Here is a 15416-nt window from a genome sequence, read left to right on the forward strand (position 1 = left end):
AGGCTTGAGGACATAGATGCCTACAAAAATGGGCACATGTATGATCTTCTCATCTCATTGATAGCTAACTGTGCAGTAAATATAATGCTGAATAATCTGCGCAGGCAAAAAAATTACCTTTTATGCATTCAAATAGAACAGATGGCAAAAACAGAAAAGCCCAAATCTTTCATGGAAAGCAATTTTCCAGGCTATGTGCTACCCTATTCAAGTGAAATTGCACTGAGGCCAATTCATTTCACAGTCCTGACCTAATTTTTTTATTATACTTCTGCCACTTGTGCAGTGAACCTTGTTTTTAGTTAGTTTTATGTTTAATTGGTGGTACATAGCTTATACAGTTCTCTTTTGAGTAATCTTGGCACTTCGACATGTATTCATTTTCTCATTGATTTGTCCGATTGCCAAATGTGGTAGTTGGATTGTATATATTGTTTCGTATAATATGCAGCAGTGCATATAGTTTTTTTTTTCTCATTTATTTCACTGTGGTGCTCACACTTTAGGCAACTGTGTTTCATGTATTATGACTTTTTCACTTGTGTTGAATCTACATTGTAATTTTTTGTGTTCCTACAACTGTGATAAATGAAAAATATATTTTCAGCTAACCAACTACATAAACGGGATGTTTTCATGTTTCAAAGTTTGGGCATGCTTTGGCAGTTCAATATGTGTTGTTTTATTTCATTCAAATGAAACCCAAACAGTGCCAGTTTTGACAAAAGATCAATTATTTCTCTGATATGATACACTGTGTTGGCCTCTTATAAGTGAAATAACTTATCAGCAACAAGTGCAAGATCTTTTGCTGGCTGTCAGCTGTCTCGTTCGAGAACAGTGTGCACTGCGATGTTTATGCATGAGGCATCTGTCAATAATAAATATGTCTTACGCCATTCATCGACGTAATTTCTCATCACCCTGATAAAGCCTGCAGACCTGGCAATCTAGCACCCTTATCTAAGCCTGCAGCTTGCATGAGGAGCATGCACAGCAAGCGCTCGCGGAAGGAGCAGCCGTCCAGTCAAAGTAAGTCAGTGCAATGTGATGTCGTCAACGTCACATCACGTGGTGTGCAGTCCTCAAATGTTTTCCGGGGGTGTCGAGCTGGCAAGCAGTGCGCCGCCCATTTCTGGTCATTCCTCCGCAACACCATTTTGACGCCACTCAGCTTTCATAACTCTCGACACAAGTAAGAAAGACTGAACGTGTTTCGGCACGAGTGCTGCCCCCGGCGATCCGCTTTTGGACGCACATCTCTGAAGCCGTGCATGAACACTGATCACGTTAGCCCTTCAATTATGTTTAACGCGGCCGGCCACCTGACGCTCCTGGAAGGTAACACTAGAGATCGGATTATAGGCAAATGCCTATTTTGTTTCTTGCGTTCCTATTGTGCCATTTTCACATATAAGCATGAATTAGAGGGTAAAAAGAGTTTTTATAGTGTTTTTATAGTGCCTGTTTTGGACGTTCGTGCCTAAATTCCTATAAATGCCTATAAATGTCTGTTTTCGAAATTGGTGCATATATAAATGCTATTTAACCTCAAATTTTCTTTTCAGGTACCGCTGGAGTCCGGTATTCATGTTACCCAGCGAAATTGAAGTTTCGAAACACTGTGGGGTGCAACCTATACTCCCCCTCATAAGTAACTTTTAGCACTGTCAAGCTCACAAGGTCTTTTAGCCAATAGGAAGGTCGATACGCCTCTAAACATGTACTCATTTGCGTCGTGTCGTCTGCTCGGCATCTCTCCGGTGTCTGCTTGCTTTCGTAGGGAACAGGAAGCGCTTCTGTGCCGCGGCAGAACGATGAAGAACGAATGCAAAACCATGGAGTGTTATGAAGGAAAACTAAAGCGCAGATAAAAAAAATGATATCCATGTAGTTTTTGTTTTATTTGTCATTTACTTCCTAAATGGCACTTCATTAGATCACATGAGAAATTTTACTTACACAGTGGAAGTTGTTCGTGACCAGTGAAAAGCTGTGTACCACTAGAATTTTTTGATTGGTTCATTACAAGCTGAGAAAGTATGATGTGAGGAGGTGAGCTTAGAACTTTCGCCACTCACTCGATGTAGACTACGCGAACCCAATTCACCCCGTGCCCTATTTGGTTTTAAAGAAACTCGGAGCTGGCGTATCACACGACGCGGACGCATCAGAATGTCATGGGCACGTAAAGTGCATTCGCACAACATGCACATGCCAGGCACTGCACGGAAGCAAGTGTTCTGTCGTTTCGACGTCCTCTGTATTGTAATGCCTGTTTCTGTAGAATGGATCCCTCTGTGCGCACACATATCTTTTCATATGCACACATTCATATACACGTTCACACTTGTCAAGTTTAAGGGTCTCAATGCACATTTCATCTACTTAGTTTCTTTTACACTGGAAATGTGTTGGCTATAGACCCTTTAGTACTGGCAGGCCCAATGTGCCGACCATGAAGAGCGCCGTGAGTCACGACTCAGCATTTTTTTTTTTTTGTGACTGAACGTGCTCTGCCAAAGTGGACATGTCCACGAATTGGGCACCGCGAGAATCACACCCCAGCGAAGGGGCCGACACGAGACCTTTTCCGGCAAGATCACACAGTAATGAGTCTTACTGATACTTACTGCCTCTTATAAAAAAACTGCCTGGAGCATTAGCTACAAATACGCTGCCCTACCTTCGAATTTTACCCTCCCCCTCCGGTATGTAGACAAGCGTCTCCGATGGCCGCCCTTTGCAAACACAGCAAAGCTCTCCCACTTGCCTCCAAGCAGCTGCTAAGATGTCATGCGACTGAGCCTGAGGGGTTACGGAGACAAGCATTATCACACGGCGGCAGGTCACAGCACGTTAAAGAAGCTATGGCCTCTGGGATTGGGCGCAGGCACATTACCAAGGCGCAAGTGACGTTCCGGGCATAGTTTTCTGGAAAGAATTGGTATAACATAGTTGGTAGAATACTGTACGCTTATTGTCTTGGGTTGAGGAGTCAGAGTTTCGATGCCCAACAGGGAAAGTTTTAAAGACTATAGTCCTCTTTAGGATACTTGAACGAATAAATTTGGTCTGTCTCTGTCACCTGATTTAGCCACCCCGCCAAAGTTTAAGCACTTGCTGAACAGCCAGCTATTTTGAAATGGTGGCTGCATTTGTACTTCTAAAAATTGTTGATTAAAATGCAAATATTACGCATATCTGATGCACAACATCAATATGCAAGTATTATGTGGCGTGTTACTTTACTATAAATACATAGATACATAATTGTTAAGACCATAGTGTTTTTTATGCTTCGCTGAAAATTCCATGCTACGCACAAAAAAGCACTCTGGTGACAATTCGGCTACGACACCTCGTAGTGGCTCTGGCTTCGGGACAAGCTGATGTTTCTCGAAGGCACTGCCAAATAGTGTCCATATCTCACACAGCGCCTCCTCTATTTTGTCAATGCCAGCCAGATGCATCCGATATAACATAAAGAAGGCGCTGTATGAGGCAAGGGAGAACATGACTGGCTGCTTGGCCGGCAGAAGGAAGACTACAGTCTTTCAACGAAATTCGCAGGAAAGCATGCAGGTATGAAACACTTCTTTTTTCTTTCTCATTTGGTTGCAATAATTTATTTCATATCCACAACAGAAACACGTCACTAAAGTCTTGGTGGACCCCGGCATACAACACTTTGGTGTTAAAAAAGCAGCCATGTCCTAGCGACAAAGCCAGTTGTATATTAAGAAGACAGCTGCAAGCTATGCAAATATCAAACACTGTACTGAAAGAATCACTAATTCCACAAAACAAAGGCTAAGCTGTTCATAAACATTGTCCCATGCATGAAATACCTGTTCAATAATTAAAAGTGTTTAATATTGAATGCTTTATCAGAGCAAGATGAGTATGCAGTCCATGCAGTATTTTGACAAAGCAACTAACTGATTTCAGTTCAGCGGGATGAGGTAGTCCTCACACACAGTCCAAATTACCAATACTTCAACAAGTAGAATCCCATATGAACACCATTTAGCCTGAAATATTGCTTTCCAGTACAGTTTGAGCCCGTTATTCATGTTAGCGGGCAAAATTGACCTTCCAGAACTTTATTCGGTGTAACCTAGTTCTCTAGTTAAACGAACTTCCATAAGGAACCACCAGATGCAGTTAACTGGGTTATACCGGCCTTCTTACAGTATTGCACTAACATAGCGCGAGCAGTTGCAGCAGTGGGAGGAGAGGAAAAGACACTATTTCATGCAACCCTAAATAGAAGCATGTCCCAGCATATACGGTTGAATGGGGAGGGGAAAATAAAGATGCTAAAAGAAGAGGGGAGGAAAAAAAGAGTGGCGTCCATTGCTGAGGATGTGGCAGGCAGCTTTCAAAGCTGGTTTTTAAGGTCAGTGTGCCCAAGGAATTGAAGCAGCTGAGTGAAGACCTCGGTGCGGTGGTGGGGGCATGCAAAGAACAGTAGATGTTTCTGCACAGCCGTAGGAAGATAAAAAACGAATGCAAAACTGTAGAGTCTTGCCAGGGGAAGGTAGAAAAGTATAGTGTAGGTAAAATAAAAATAAAATAAGATATGCTCGTAGCTTTTAATTTGTTTGTAATTTACTTCTTAGAGAGCACTTCCCCAGGTCACTTGAGAAATTTTAGACGCTGGAATTGTTGCATACCCAATGAAGAGCTTTGTACCACAAGCTTTCTTTAATTGCCCCATTAAGAGCCGTGAAAGCATTATGCAAGGAGGTGAGCTTGAAACATTTGCCACTCGTCCCATGTAGACTTCACAAGACCGATTCCTTCCCTGCCATCTTCGGTATTGAAGCCGGAAGACCACACAACGCATATACATTAACATGTCACACACACGTAAGGTGACATGCACGACATGCCCAAGCTAGTTCGTTCACACAAGCGATGTTGTCTTGTTTCGACGTTTTCTGTAGTGTAGTGCCTGTTCCTACGGGATGGATCCCTCTATGCGTGCAAGTGAGAAGAGGCTGGCATGAATCACCTATTCTTACCATAATACATAGCATCGCACCACTGGAACTGCTGTTAAGGACGATGAACCGAAAATGCGCCAAGCGTTATCGGGGCTGGAGCTGGCACAATGCGAGAACGGCGAGAACACGAACGCAAACGAAGTGGAGGCAGCTTAGTCTAGCACCTTGCCCAATTTGAATAAACAATAATAATATGCATGCCGATTGCATTTGTATGTTTTAATATTTCTATCAGCTTTTATTCATCTATTTAAGCAACCGATAGCACAAATAGCACATGTCGCCTCAAATAATTCTCACAGTTTCTTGTATACTACTGGGTCATACGCAGGACCATTCCTTGTTGCATGTTACCTCCATGTTATGGCGGGCACCCGAGATTATGGGCAAGCGGCGTTCAGTCTGGCATTCTATCTCTTTTTGAGGTGTGTAACATTGCGAATCTTGGCAGACGTAATCGTGAGTGCCCCGTGCCTGCCTTATACTTGAAATTCTCAAGCCTGGTGAGGGGCCTTCTAAGGTGTTCACACAAAGAGGAGAAACTGACCCTGTGCAATTACACTTGGCCCATACGAGGTCAAAAGACCCTTCTGGCTTTCTAGTGGTCTGGCTATTTGTTCCTGAACTGCCCTTCTAAGCCATGCCAAAAAGAGACCCAGCAGCAGTGTGTTTATTTGACGATGGACACTTAGCCCACCATGTTGGGCAATAAAAGGAGAAACCACGTTCTGCAAACCGTGCAGGAAAAGGACAATTTTGCATGGCTATGTTAAAGCATTGGTGCCTTTGTAGCATCATAAAATTATATATATATATATATATATATATATATATATATATATACAAAGTGAAGAAGCGTATACTTAAGGGCTCGTTTTTATTGATGAGATCTAACAGACAATAATGCCAAGGAAAGTATAGGGGAAGTTATTAGACCGAATTGTAATGTAAATGTGAAGTAAGAAAAGTGGGTAAAAAGATAACTTGCCGTGGGCAGGAACCGAACCTGCGACCTTCGAATAACGCGTTCGATGCTCTACCACTGAGCTACCACGGCGGCTATCCGTCCAGCCACTTGTTATTGGGTATATATGTGAATTAAACCTGGGAGTGTCAGTCAGTGCCACTAGTAGCAGAACAAGTAGCGCATGACGGGAACAAATACCAAGGGGAACCTACCTCGCAGACACCATAGGAGGAGTCCTTGGGTGGCACCCAAAGTTTGCCATTCTCTGCAATGTTCACTTTGACGGCCCATTCCAACCTACGCTTGGGATCCCGCGGGAATGAATGGATGCGTATACCACTACTTCTACCTGTACGGCAGCCAACGGCAACGCATCTCATGGCGCTCGCTTCAGCGTTTCGAGATTTTCAAGCGAACGTAGAAGCGTCTTTCCGCGACAATCAGGCGACGCGGACAGAGTGGCGCAGACGGCGACGCGTGATTCCGTAGCCTAAACCAATGTTACTAGAATCGTACCATACACACCGCCGCACAACACCAAAATAAAAAAGCGCTAACAGTCGTCGGCGCAGCGCTAGGGAAATGGTAGTAAAATGCTGTTCTGTGTTTGCACTGGATGTCTGAGTTCACGCCAGGGAGGTTCTACTTGGTTCGCGCGCCTTCATCTAGGGACTTTACGGCTGCAGTCACCGGCTGGAAGTTGGAACAATACGGTGGTAGTGGTTAGAAGATGCAACGCCTAATGTAGAAAGATGCCTGCCGCATGACAAAAAAAAAAAAAGCTGCCACACCCTTTCTCTCTTTCATTTTGAAAATGTTCTCGGTCGCTAGCATCACTTGTGGCGGACGGTGCAACAACGCAACATTTTGCATAGCCTCCGAAACAGTGATGCACACTTGCAGGTCTCAAACAACTCTCGACTGATGCACCCCTATGGGCCGATCCACGGAGGAAGAAAAAAGGTTGGCCGATCCATCTTTCTAGAGGAGGCGTTGACTGGTACCGCCCGCCGCCGTGAGGATAGTGTCGGTCGCAAGTGCTACCGCGCGGCGCTTGTTTAAAACTGAAGGCAGGCCAACTTCGCTGGGAGCGCGAGCCATTCCTCAGGCATCTTTCTAGAAAAGGCGTTGGAAAATGAGAATGGCACCTACTAATTTCTGCAACCCTACAGTGTACTAGAATAGCAACCCGGTTGAAAGCACGGTGCAGTGCCTGGAACAATACGCAGGGATAGACACGGTATGCAGTGTGTGTGGAGAGAAGGAGAAAACTGCCCAACGCTTGATAATGTTCTGTGAAGGGCTTTATTAGGAGGATGTCGCAGAGTTTTTCAAAGCACTGGGGTTTAGAGACAGGGAGCTGAAATAATTAAAAGGAGGTTTTCTGATTGGTGGCTACAATCAAGGCACGAGTGAAAATTTAATTCTTCACTTGAAATGCCAGTCGTTAAGTTCATTATTTAAATGAAAAAAAAAAGATAAGTCTAGTTTTTGTTCACTAAGTATTACGGCTAGGTGGTGTTAGCCGCCGCCCAATCCACAGTACAGCCATATCAATCCATCTACCCATGCCATGATCAATCATGGAGGCTATGGATCAATCCAACGGTGCGGGAATGTAAACGCGCTGCCAGGGAACACCTGACTTGTGTGACCTGACACCTCTCCAAGCCACGATAACGGGGAGCCGTAGGTACTGGTAGGTGTTCTCTGGAGCCGTCCGCCCACTCATGCATTGTCAACAGCCGCATGCATTACCTCCTGGTTTTGATTTCGTCAACTAGCGGCAATAATAGGCTGCCATGAATACCTGGAGGCCGGTGTTACGAGCGCTTTAGGACTTCCTGCTGTCGAAATGAACGGTAGGCTTTGACGTCCTTTCCATATTATCAGCTTACTGAAACCACTTTTTCCAGCAGGTCGTGAGGAGGGCATGTTGAGGCGGCGAATTCTGCAGCCGGCGGCGTCTGCTGTGCTGAGGGCCAACGCCTGCAGACGTCTTCCTAGGCGTCGCAATTCATGGATGCGCGTGTTGAGTTGTATCGTTCTACTTGTGTACGGCGCCTTCCCCGCTGCCATTTACTTCTCTGGATGGTTCAGAAAGTTCCTGATCTTTGGTCATTACCTAAACTGGCCACCCATGATGAACTTGACGGATACGTACGCCTATCAGCTCCCTTACTCGAGGTCCTTCTTCCTAGAGTCGGCTAAGGGTGTTATGATTGGGACTTGGCACGTTGTGCCGAAGAGCCAGTGGAAACGCTTTGGTGCCGATGTTAAGACGGAGTCCGAATTTCAGGATGACAGGCCAGTCATCATATACTGCCATGGTCATGCAGAAACCCGTGCTACTGACTACCGAGTTCAGCTGTATAAGAGACTTTCAGAGAGTGAAGTCGATGCCCATGTGGTGACGTTTGATTACCGTGGCTTCGGAGACTCTACAAACATTATGCCCAACCGCAGTGGTGTACTTGAGGATTCGCTGGCCGTCTACAGATGGGTTAAAGAAAAGGTGCCCAAGTCGAGGATTATTGTCTGGGGCCACTCTTTGGGCACCGGTATTGTGATGCAGCTTGCAGAGATCTTCACTGAGACAAATGACAATCCTGCCGGCATTATACTGGAAGCACCGTTTAACAGCCTCGTGGAAGCTGCCCTGCAATGGCCCCTGGGACTGCCCTATCGATACTTGCCTCTGTTCAGAAGAATGGCACAGCCACTCCAGCATGATGATACAAACTTTGAGTCGGAGCAAAAGGTTGGCAAGCTGAGTGCCCCTGTTCTGATCATGCATTCCAAAGATGATCCTCTCGTACCCTATGACCTTGGTCAGAAACTGCTTTCTCGCATGCAAGCTGAAAGGCCAGCCCATCTGCCAGCGCCAGTGTTTTATGAGGTTGACAACAGTGTGGGACCAGGGCATCGGCGAATTTACAAGGACCCCAAGTTTCCATCGGTAGTCTCTAATTTTATTCGAAGCGTCATAAACTTGTAGTTCAGACCTGTTAGGTTGCCAAGCTTGCATTTGGAAGTCATTACACATGCGAGCTTGGCAGTTATTACAAGTATTAGTCATAGGAGCTGCACACGATGAACTAAAAAAATCTTACTGATCCCATATAAATGTCAGTCGTTCTTTCTGTGCTTGCACTTTGAGTGTTACCCATGCTATATTTTGGCGTTGTTTTTCAAACACAGCTTATGCCATCCTGGAAGGCCTGCAGCATAGCAATTTCAAAGCAGTGCATGGCAATAAAGAGCCAGAGCAGCATAGTTTGTTGGACATAAGAAAAATCTGATGCTTAATTGGGCAAAGGTGAAGGTTTAATCATTGTAGGTAGAGCAAAACTTTTCTAGTGACTGAAAGAACTAACCAGAAGTGCCAGTGTTGTGGCTTCGGTGAGTTGGTTCATGCGCATAAGAGAGTTCATGCTTGTAAGAGGCAGGCCAACAGCAGCTCTGTTCGTGCCTTCTTAGTCTTGTGTCTGTCTGAATTTTGCACCGTTTTTCTTTATAACCAGAAGTGCTTACTTAAACTGAGTTTTTGAGATGTGCATACAAATATGTACTAGGAAACCAAAGAAGAAACCCACATGCCAAGTCAATCATTATTCAACTGTTATCTGTATCAAGGAGTCCATCAAGCTAACAGTTTTTTTTTGTTAAGAGATATAATTGGCATGCTTACACTTTCAAGGTCATTTAGTTTCATTTCAGCTGCCTTTGGAATCAAGCGAGTTGGCAATTCTATATCGTGGTAAACAATTTTAGTGTAATGAAAGTATGGTAGACAACCACTGTCACTGCAGCGGACAGTCAAGTGATCATCGGCACGTTTTCGCACCTTGTTATTTTCCCTGTGCCACTCTTTGTTACACTTTTGGATCTGCCCAACGCAGGCGTGACCACATAAAACAGCCTGTGCACCGGGTGCATACTTATTTTTATGCTGTATGCTTTTTTTTTTACGGGACAAGTTTTCCTCCACAGTTTAGGTTTAGATAGTACTTCTGGAGCAGACGGAATACTCTAATGCCACCTTTACTATCTTCTTGAGATTGTGCGTTACACATTGAATGTAAGGAAATGCCGCCATTTTTCACTGCTTCTAGGGTTCTTAATCCTCCCAGGGACAATTTCATTTCTTTTTTTTTTTTTAACTTTTGTTTACTGATTTAGCGACAGCTGCTATGAGTATGAGAGTGTAGCCAGCTGCTTGAAATTCTGAAGCCACCAGGAAATGTTCTCCTGAAGCTGTGAAGTAAGGTGCATAAACTTGAATGTCTCACCAAGAGGCATTTCGTGTGTTAGTACGAAGGCTGGCATATTCTTTAGAGCACGTTTGGAACCAAGTCTGTGCAATGTTGAAATGTGTTATGCTAATCAAGGCTAGCCAACTGGTGGAATGTCAGTGTGCGGATTTTTTAGATTTTTGGCTATATACCCTCCATGTAATTTATGAACTGCAATGGAAACGTTTACATCCAGAAGCAATGTACTTGTATTGGGTCGAAATCACCCCAGATCTTAGTCATATATTCATGATAGTTTCATTGGCACTCTAGTTGCAAAAATGCTGACACCAGCAACATACACATGCCAAGGTGTAAAATTTAGAACAAAGAAAAAGACATTGAGTTTTCGGAGCCGGTCGAAGAGGAACCCACCGGCACTGCCTCTTCTATGGTCCGGACCGCATAATAAACTACAGCCATTATTTGTAGACGACACCAACATATACAGTTGAACGCATGTATATGAGGCGCGTGCTCTGGGCAGCAATTCTTGTCTTTTATATGAGGTGTCTTTTATAAGCAAGATAACATGTGTGAATTTTTTATCAACCCGTATTTCACTGTAGGCACACTAGCGTCTCTTATACCCATTCGTCTCTTACATCAGTGCCTCTTATAAAGGGGTTTGACTGTACTCCGTTTCACAAGCTGTTGGCAGTGCAGTGGAAGGTACGGCCGTTATCAGTCAGTCATCACAGAGAGCACTTCATAATTGTGCTCCTACGCAAATGTGGCATCCGTGAATCTGACGAGTTGCTCTGTCTGTGTGGAAAAATTTGCATTGTGCTAATTAACTTTCTAACTTTATTGTAGATGGCAGTGGGCACCTTTTTGGTCTTTTTGTTGATTTTTTTATGGTCCGGCATTCATTGAAAACTAGCCCCAGTTTGTCAATCTTTATTTAATGTCACTTGTTCTTAGGAGTCAATGTCACCTCAGAGCTTTTTTTTTAAATGTTTACGCCATGGTTGTAGAAAAAACATTTACTTTAATTGTTGGATCAATCAATCCAAAGCTTTATTTTTCCAAAATACAACACCATGTTTTGTCTGTTTGCTGCTGTCACTGCCATAGCATTGAATGATCTCATCATGTACGCACCCGTAATGATTGCAATGAGCCCCTGTGAAAGAGGTCACATCTCGTAGTCTTCATCACAACTTGAACTTGGCGTTGCAGCGTCGCAGAAAGCAGTGGCGACATTTGTGTCACTTCTATGAGAAATACTTTCTGACAGCTTTTCTTCTACTTGAAACCAAGCTGCTTCAGGATTCTTTGCGTCGTTGCTGTGAACGCGGTCGGTAGCGTCTCGTCCTCTTCAAAACGCTGCACCACTTTAGCGATAGTTAGTATTTCACCTGTCTCAAAAGATATGTACACCACACATGTAAGTTCTTCAATGGCTGTGCTCTTTCCTCGCTCATCGCTCACAATTTGTTACAGTTAATAACGCTTCCTCCATCGCTTCTGCTGATCATTCAGGCGTGTCTCAAGGCTTGGTACTGGGGCCCTTATGCTCTTTCTTATCTATATTAACAACTTACCTGATAATTTATGTTCATCAGTTAACCTGTTTGCTGATGACTGCATTATATATTGTGTTATTAACAATGACTCTGATATAGGTCTTCTTCAATCTGATATAAACCACGTTGGTGACTGGACTAACACGTGTAACATGGAATCAAACACTAAATATTCAAGCGTATGTGTGTTTCTCATTGCAATACTACACTGCTATCCTATCATCTTAACAATAGTAACCTCTCATCTGTGTCATCTTACAAATATGTAGGCGTAGGTATCTCTTCTGATTCGTCTTTGAAAATGCATGTAGATCATATAATAACACTAATCGCATGCTGGGTTATATGCGTCACCATTTTTACCTTTCTTCTAGTTCTTAAAAATTACTTTTTTACAAATCTTTAGTTCACTCCAAATTGGAATATGCTGCAGCTGTATGGGACCCCAGTCAAGAATCACTTATCTCTTTGCTTGAATTTGTCCAGAGTTGGGCTGCTCGTTCCATCCTTTCCATCTATCATCGCACCTCCAGTGTCACTTCCATGAAAACAAGCTTGTCATTGGCTCTACTATCAGAACTTAGAAAAATCTGATGCCTCTGCCTGTTCCATAAGAGATATTATGGTAATCCCATCCAGAAGAATAAATTGATAGCACATGCTTCGTAGGTATCTGGCCGCATGGGCAATCCTCACAAGGTTGGTATTCCCTCATGCTTAACCAACCATTTCTTTAATTCATTCATCCCCTGTACTACAGCAAGTTTGTACTCCCTTCACCGATTGGTAGTCGAGATGAGATGGCTGATTATACTAAGTTCAAGGCTGCTTTTTTTAATTAACCTGCTATCGTGTTACAGCTATTGCTTTTGTGCCATTGCTTTAATTTACCTTTTTAACTGTCCTCTTAGTGTTCCTATTTTGTTTGCGCCAATATTTTCACATGTATTTCTCGGTTCATAAGCACGTGCTCGTGCTTTCAGTGCTATTTCATTTTGTATCCTTACTCTAAAGTACCTGTTTTACACTTTGTATTTATTCAATGTTCTTGCTGTTTTTGTACTGTGCACTGTTTATTGTCAATTTTTTTCTCTTTATGAAAACATGTTGTACTACGAATGTAACCCACTCCCCTCTGCCATGCCCTCGGGCCCTGTGTGTACTGAATTAAATAAATAAAAATTGGAAGACCCTGAGGTCGAAATCGTCAGCTTCTTTGCTCGATCACGGCCTTTCTCATAAGAACACTCGTTCGGTGGCAGGACTCTGCCCGCGCTCTCCGCCAGTGTTTTCTACCAATGGAGTGTTCGCTCGCTCACATGGGTAAGTTTTTCCGGCCTCTCAAGGGAACCTACGCTTGCACTCTCCGCACTCGACGTGAAGAACTTGAAAAGCGCACTTAACGTGAAGGTCACGTGTGCGTGCACACGCCACCACTGACGGCAATGACTGAAAGCGTGCAGCTAGAGTTGCATTTGTAATCTAGGGGTGCTTTTTCGCATTACACCAATGTGCTGCATTGAAAGTGATGGATTACGGTTTAGAATTTTTAGAAATGCCCTTTTTTTGTCATTTCCTTTTAGTGATGCCGTTGGCGTGTTTTTTCTTTTTCATAAGGTTTATGGTTCTGCCCATGCAATGGGGAGGACTACCCGGCTCAAGTTTTCCGTGCAAATTTTGGTAAACTTCTTTGTATGATGGAAGTGTGCTGTGATGAAAGCATAGGTCGGCACTTTGAAAGACTACTCACTCATACTCACTCACCACAATTTTTTCAGCCTTCACCCTCACTCACATTCATACTCACGTCTACTCCCACTCATAGGCCCTCACTCACGTTCATACTCACGCCTACTCGCACTCATAAGTACTCACTAACGTTCATACTCACTCTTTCTCACACTCAAAGTACTTGCTCACGTTCATACTCATGCCTACTCACACTCACTCCTACTCATTCATGTTCATACTCACTCCTCACATTCAAAGTACTCACTCACGTTCATACTCACTCCTTGTTACACTCAGAGTACTCACTCCTGTTCATACTCACTCCTTCTCACACTCATGAGTACTCACTCACGTTAGAACTCCTACTCACACTGAAAGTACTCATTCACGTTCATACTCACTCTTACTCATACTCATGAGCACTCACTCACTTTCAAACTTACGCCAACTCACACTCTTGGCCCTCACTCACGTTCATACCGACGACTACTCACACTGATGAGTACTCAATCATTTCATACTCACGACTACTCACACTTGTGAGTACTCACTCACGTTCACACTCTTGCCAGCTAGCACTCATAGGCCCTCTCTCACGTTCGTACTCACGACTACTCACACTGATGAGTACTCACTCATGTTCATACTCACGCCTACTCACACTCATTGTTCATGGCTCACGTTCATACTCACACTCTTAGAGAAACACAAACTGCTGGGCAAGTTGGTAATTCATATTAACTGAGGTGCGCGAAAAATTGAAGTACAAAAGGAAGACACCTCGAGACAGCGCACCGTGTCCAGGTGTCTCCTTTTTGTACTTCAATTTTTCGTGCACCTCAATTAGGACTCATAGTTACTCACCTTCATACTCACACCTGCTCAAGATCATAAGCCCTCACTCACCTCTACACTCACATAAGAATTTACCTTCATACTTACGCCTACTCATACTCGGGGGCACTCAGCCACGTACTTTTACGTTCCCATACTCGTCATCATCACAGCAGGACAAAGGCCTCTCCCCTGTTCCGCCAGTCAACTCGGTCCTTTGCTTGCTGTTGCCACTTCATACCCGCAAACTTCCTAATCTCATCTGCCCACCAAACTTTGTCTCCCCTTTTCCCGCTTTCCTTCTCTTGGAATCTACAAAATTACAGGCAGAAAACGAAAGTAATGAACAACAACCTCGAGAAAGAAAACAGCGCTTCGAGATAGGTAGCAGTGCACTTGAAGTTGGAAAATGTATATACGTCTACTTAGGACAAGTAGTACCTGCGGAGCCGAGCCACGAGACTGAAGTAACTAGAAGAATAAGAGTGGGGTAGAGAAGATTCGGCAAGCATTCTCAGCTCATGGCTGGTAGATTGTCACTATCTCCTCAAGACGAAGGTATATAACAGCTGCATCTTGCCGGTACTTACCTACTGAGCAGAAACCTGGAGGCTTACAAAAAGGGTTCAGCTTAAATTGAGGGTGACGCAGAGAGCGATGGAAGGGAAAATAGTAGTTGTAACCTTAAGAGTCAAGAAGAGAGCAGAGTGGATCAGGGAACAAACCGGGGTTAAGGATATCATAGTTGAAATCAAGAAGAAGAAATGGACATGGGCCGGGCATGTAGCGCGTAGGCAAGATAACTGCTGGTCATTAGGAATAACTGACCGGATTTCCAGAGAAAGCAAACGGGTTAGGGGGAGACATGAAGTTGGGTGGGCATATGAGATTAGGAAGTTCGCGGGTACATAATAGAAGCAGCAAGCACAGGACCGAGCAGAGTGGCAGATCATGGGAGTGGCCTTTGTCCTGCAGTGGACGTTGTCAGGCCGATGATGAATATTAACACTGAGGTTGCGTTACGTGTACTCAGGTTACTCAAGAAACA

The 15416-nt window shown here is 44.0% G+C and overlaps 2 protein-coding genes across 5 annotated transcripts in view; one reads left to right on the top strand and one right to left on the bottom strand.

Moving 5' to 3' along the window:
* The window catches only part of LOC119170741 (uncharacterized), a 49039-nt gene extending 42358 nt beyond the window's left edge, over nt 1–6681 (bottom strand). The window contains exon 1 of the mRNA XM_037421993.2: nt 6192–6681. Coding sequence (XP_037277890.2) covers nt 6192–6359 — 168 coding nt within the window. The 5' untranslated portion in view covers nt 6360–6681. The remainder of the gene's footprint in view (nt 1–6191) is intronic.
* An 846-nt stretch (nt 6682–7527) lies between these two features.
* Nucleotides 7528–12999, top strand: LOC119170740 (lysophosphatidylserine lipase ABHD12). Of its 4 annotated transcripts, none has more exons than XM_075886794.1 (3): nt 7528–7678; nt 7764–7841; nt 7896–12999. In XM_075886794.1, exons 2-3 carry the CDS (start codon nt 7835–7837, stop codon nt 8975–8977), a joined length of 1089 nt encoding a protein of 362 aa, XP_075742909.1. In that variant the 5' UTR covers nt 7528–7678; nt 7764–7834; the 3' UTR covers nt 8978–12999. The 4 variants fall into 4 exon arrangements, with proteins under 4 accessions (XP_075742909.1, XP_075742911.1, XP_075742910.1 ...); XM_075886796.1 differs by having other exon boundaries at nt 7529–7678; nt 7899–12999; XM_075886795.1 differs by having other exon boundaries at nt 7529–7841; nt 7899–12999.
* The last annotated feature ends 2417 nt before the right edge of the window (nt 13000–15416 follow it).

Source organism: Rhipicephalus microplus, chromosome 2 (genome assembly GCF_043290135.1).
Source record: "Rhipicephalus microplus isolate Deutch F79 chromosome 2, USDA_Rmic, whole genome shotgun sequence".
Classification (NCBI taxonomy): domain Eukaryota; kingdom Metazoa; phylum Arthropoda; class Arachnida; order Ixodida; family Ixodidae; genus Rhipicephalus; species Rhipicephalus microplus.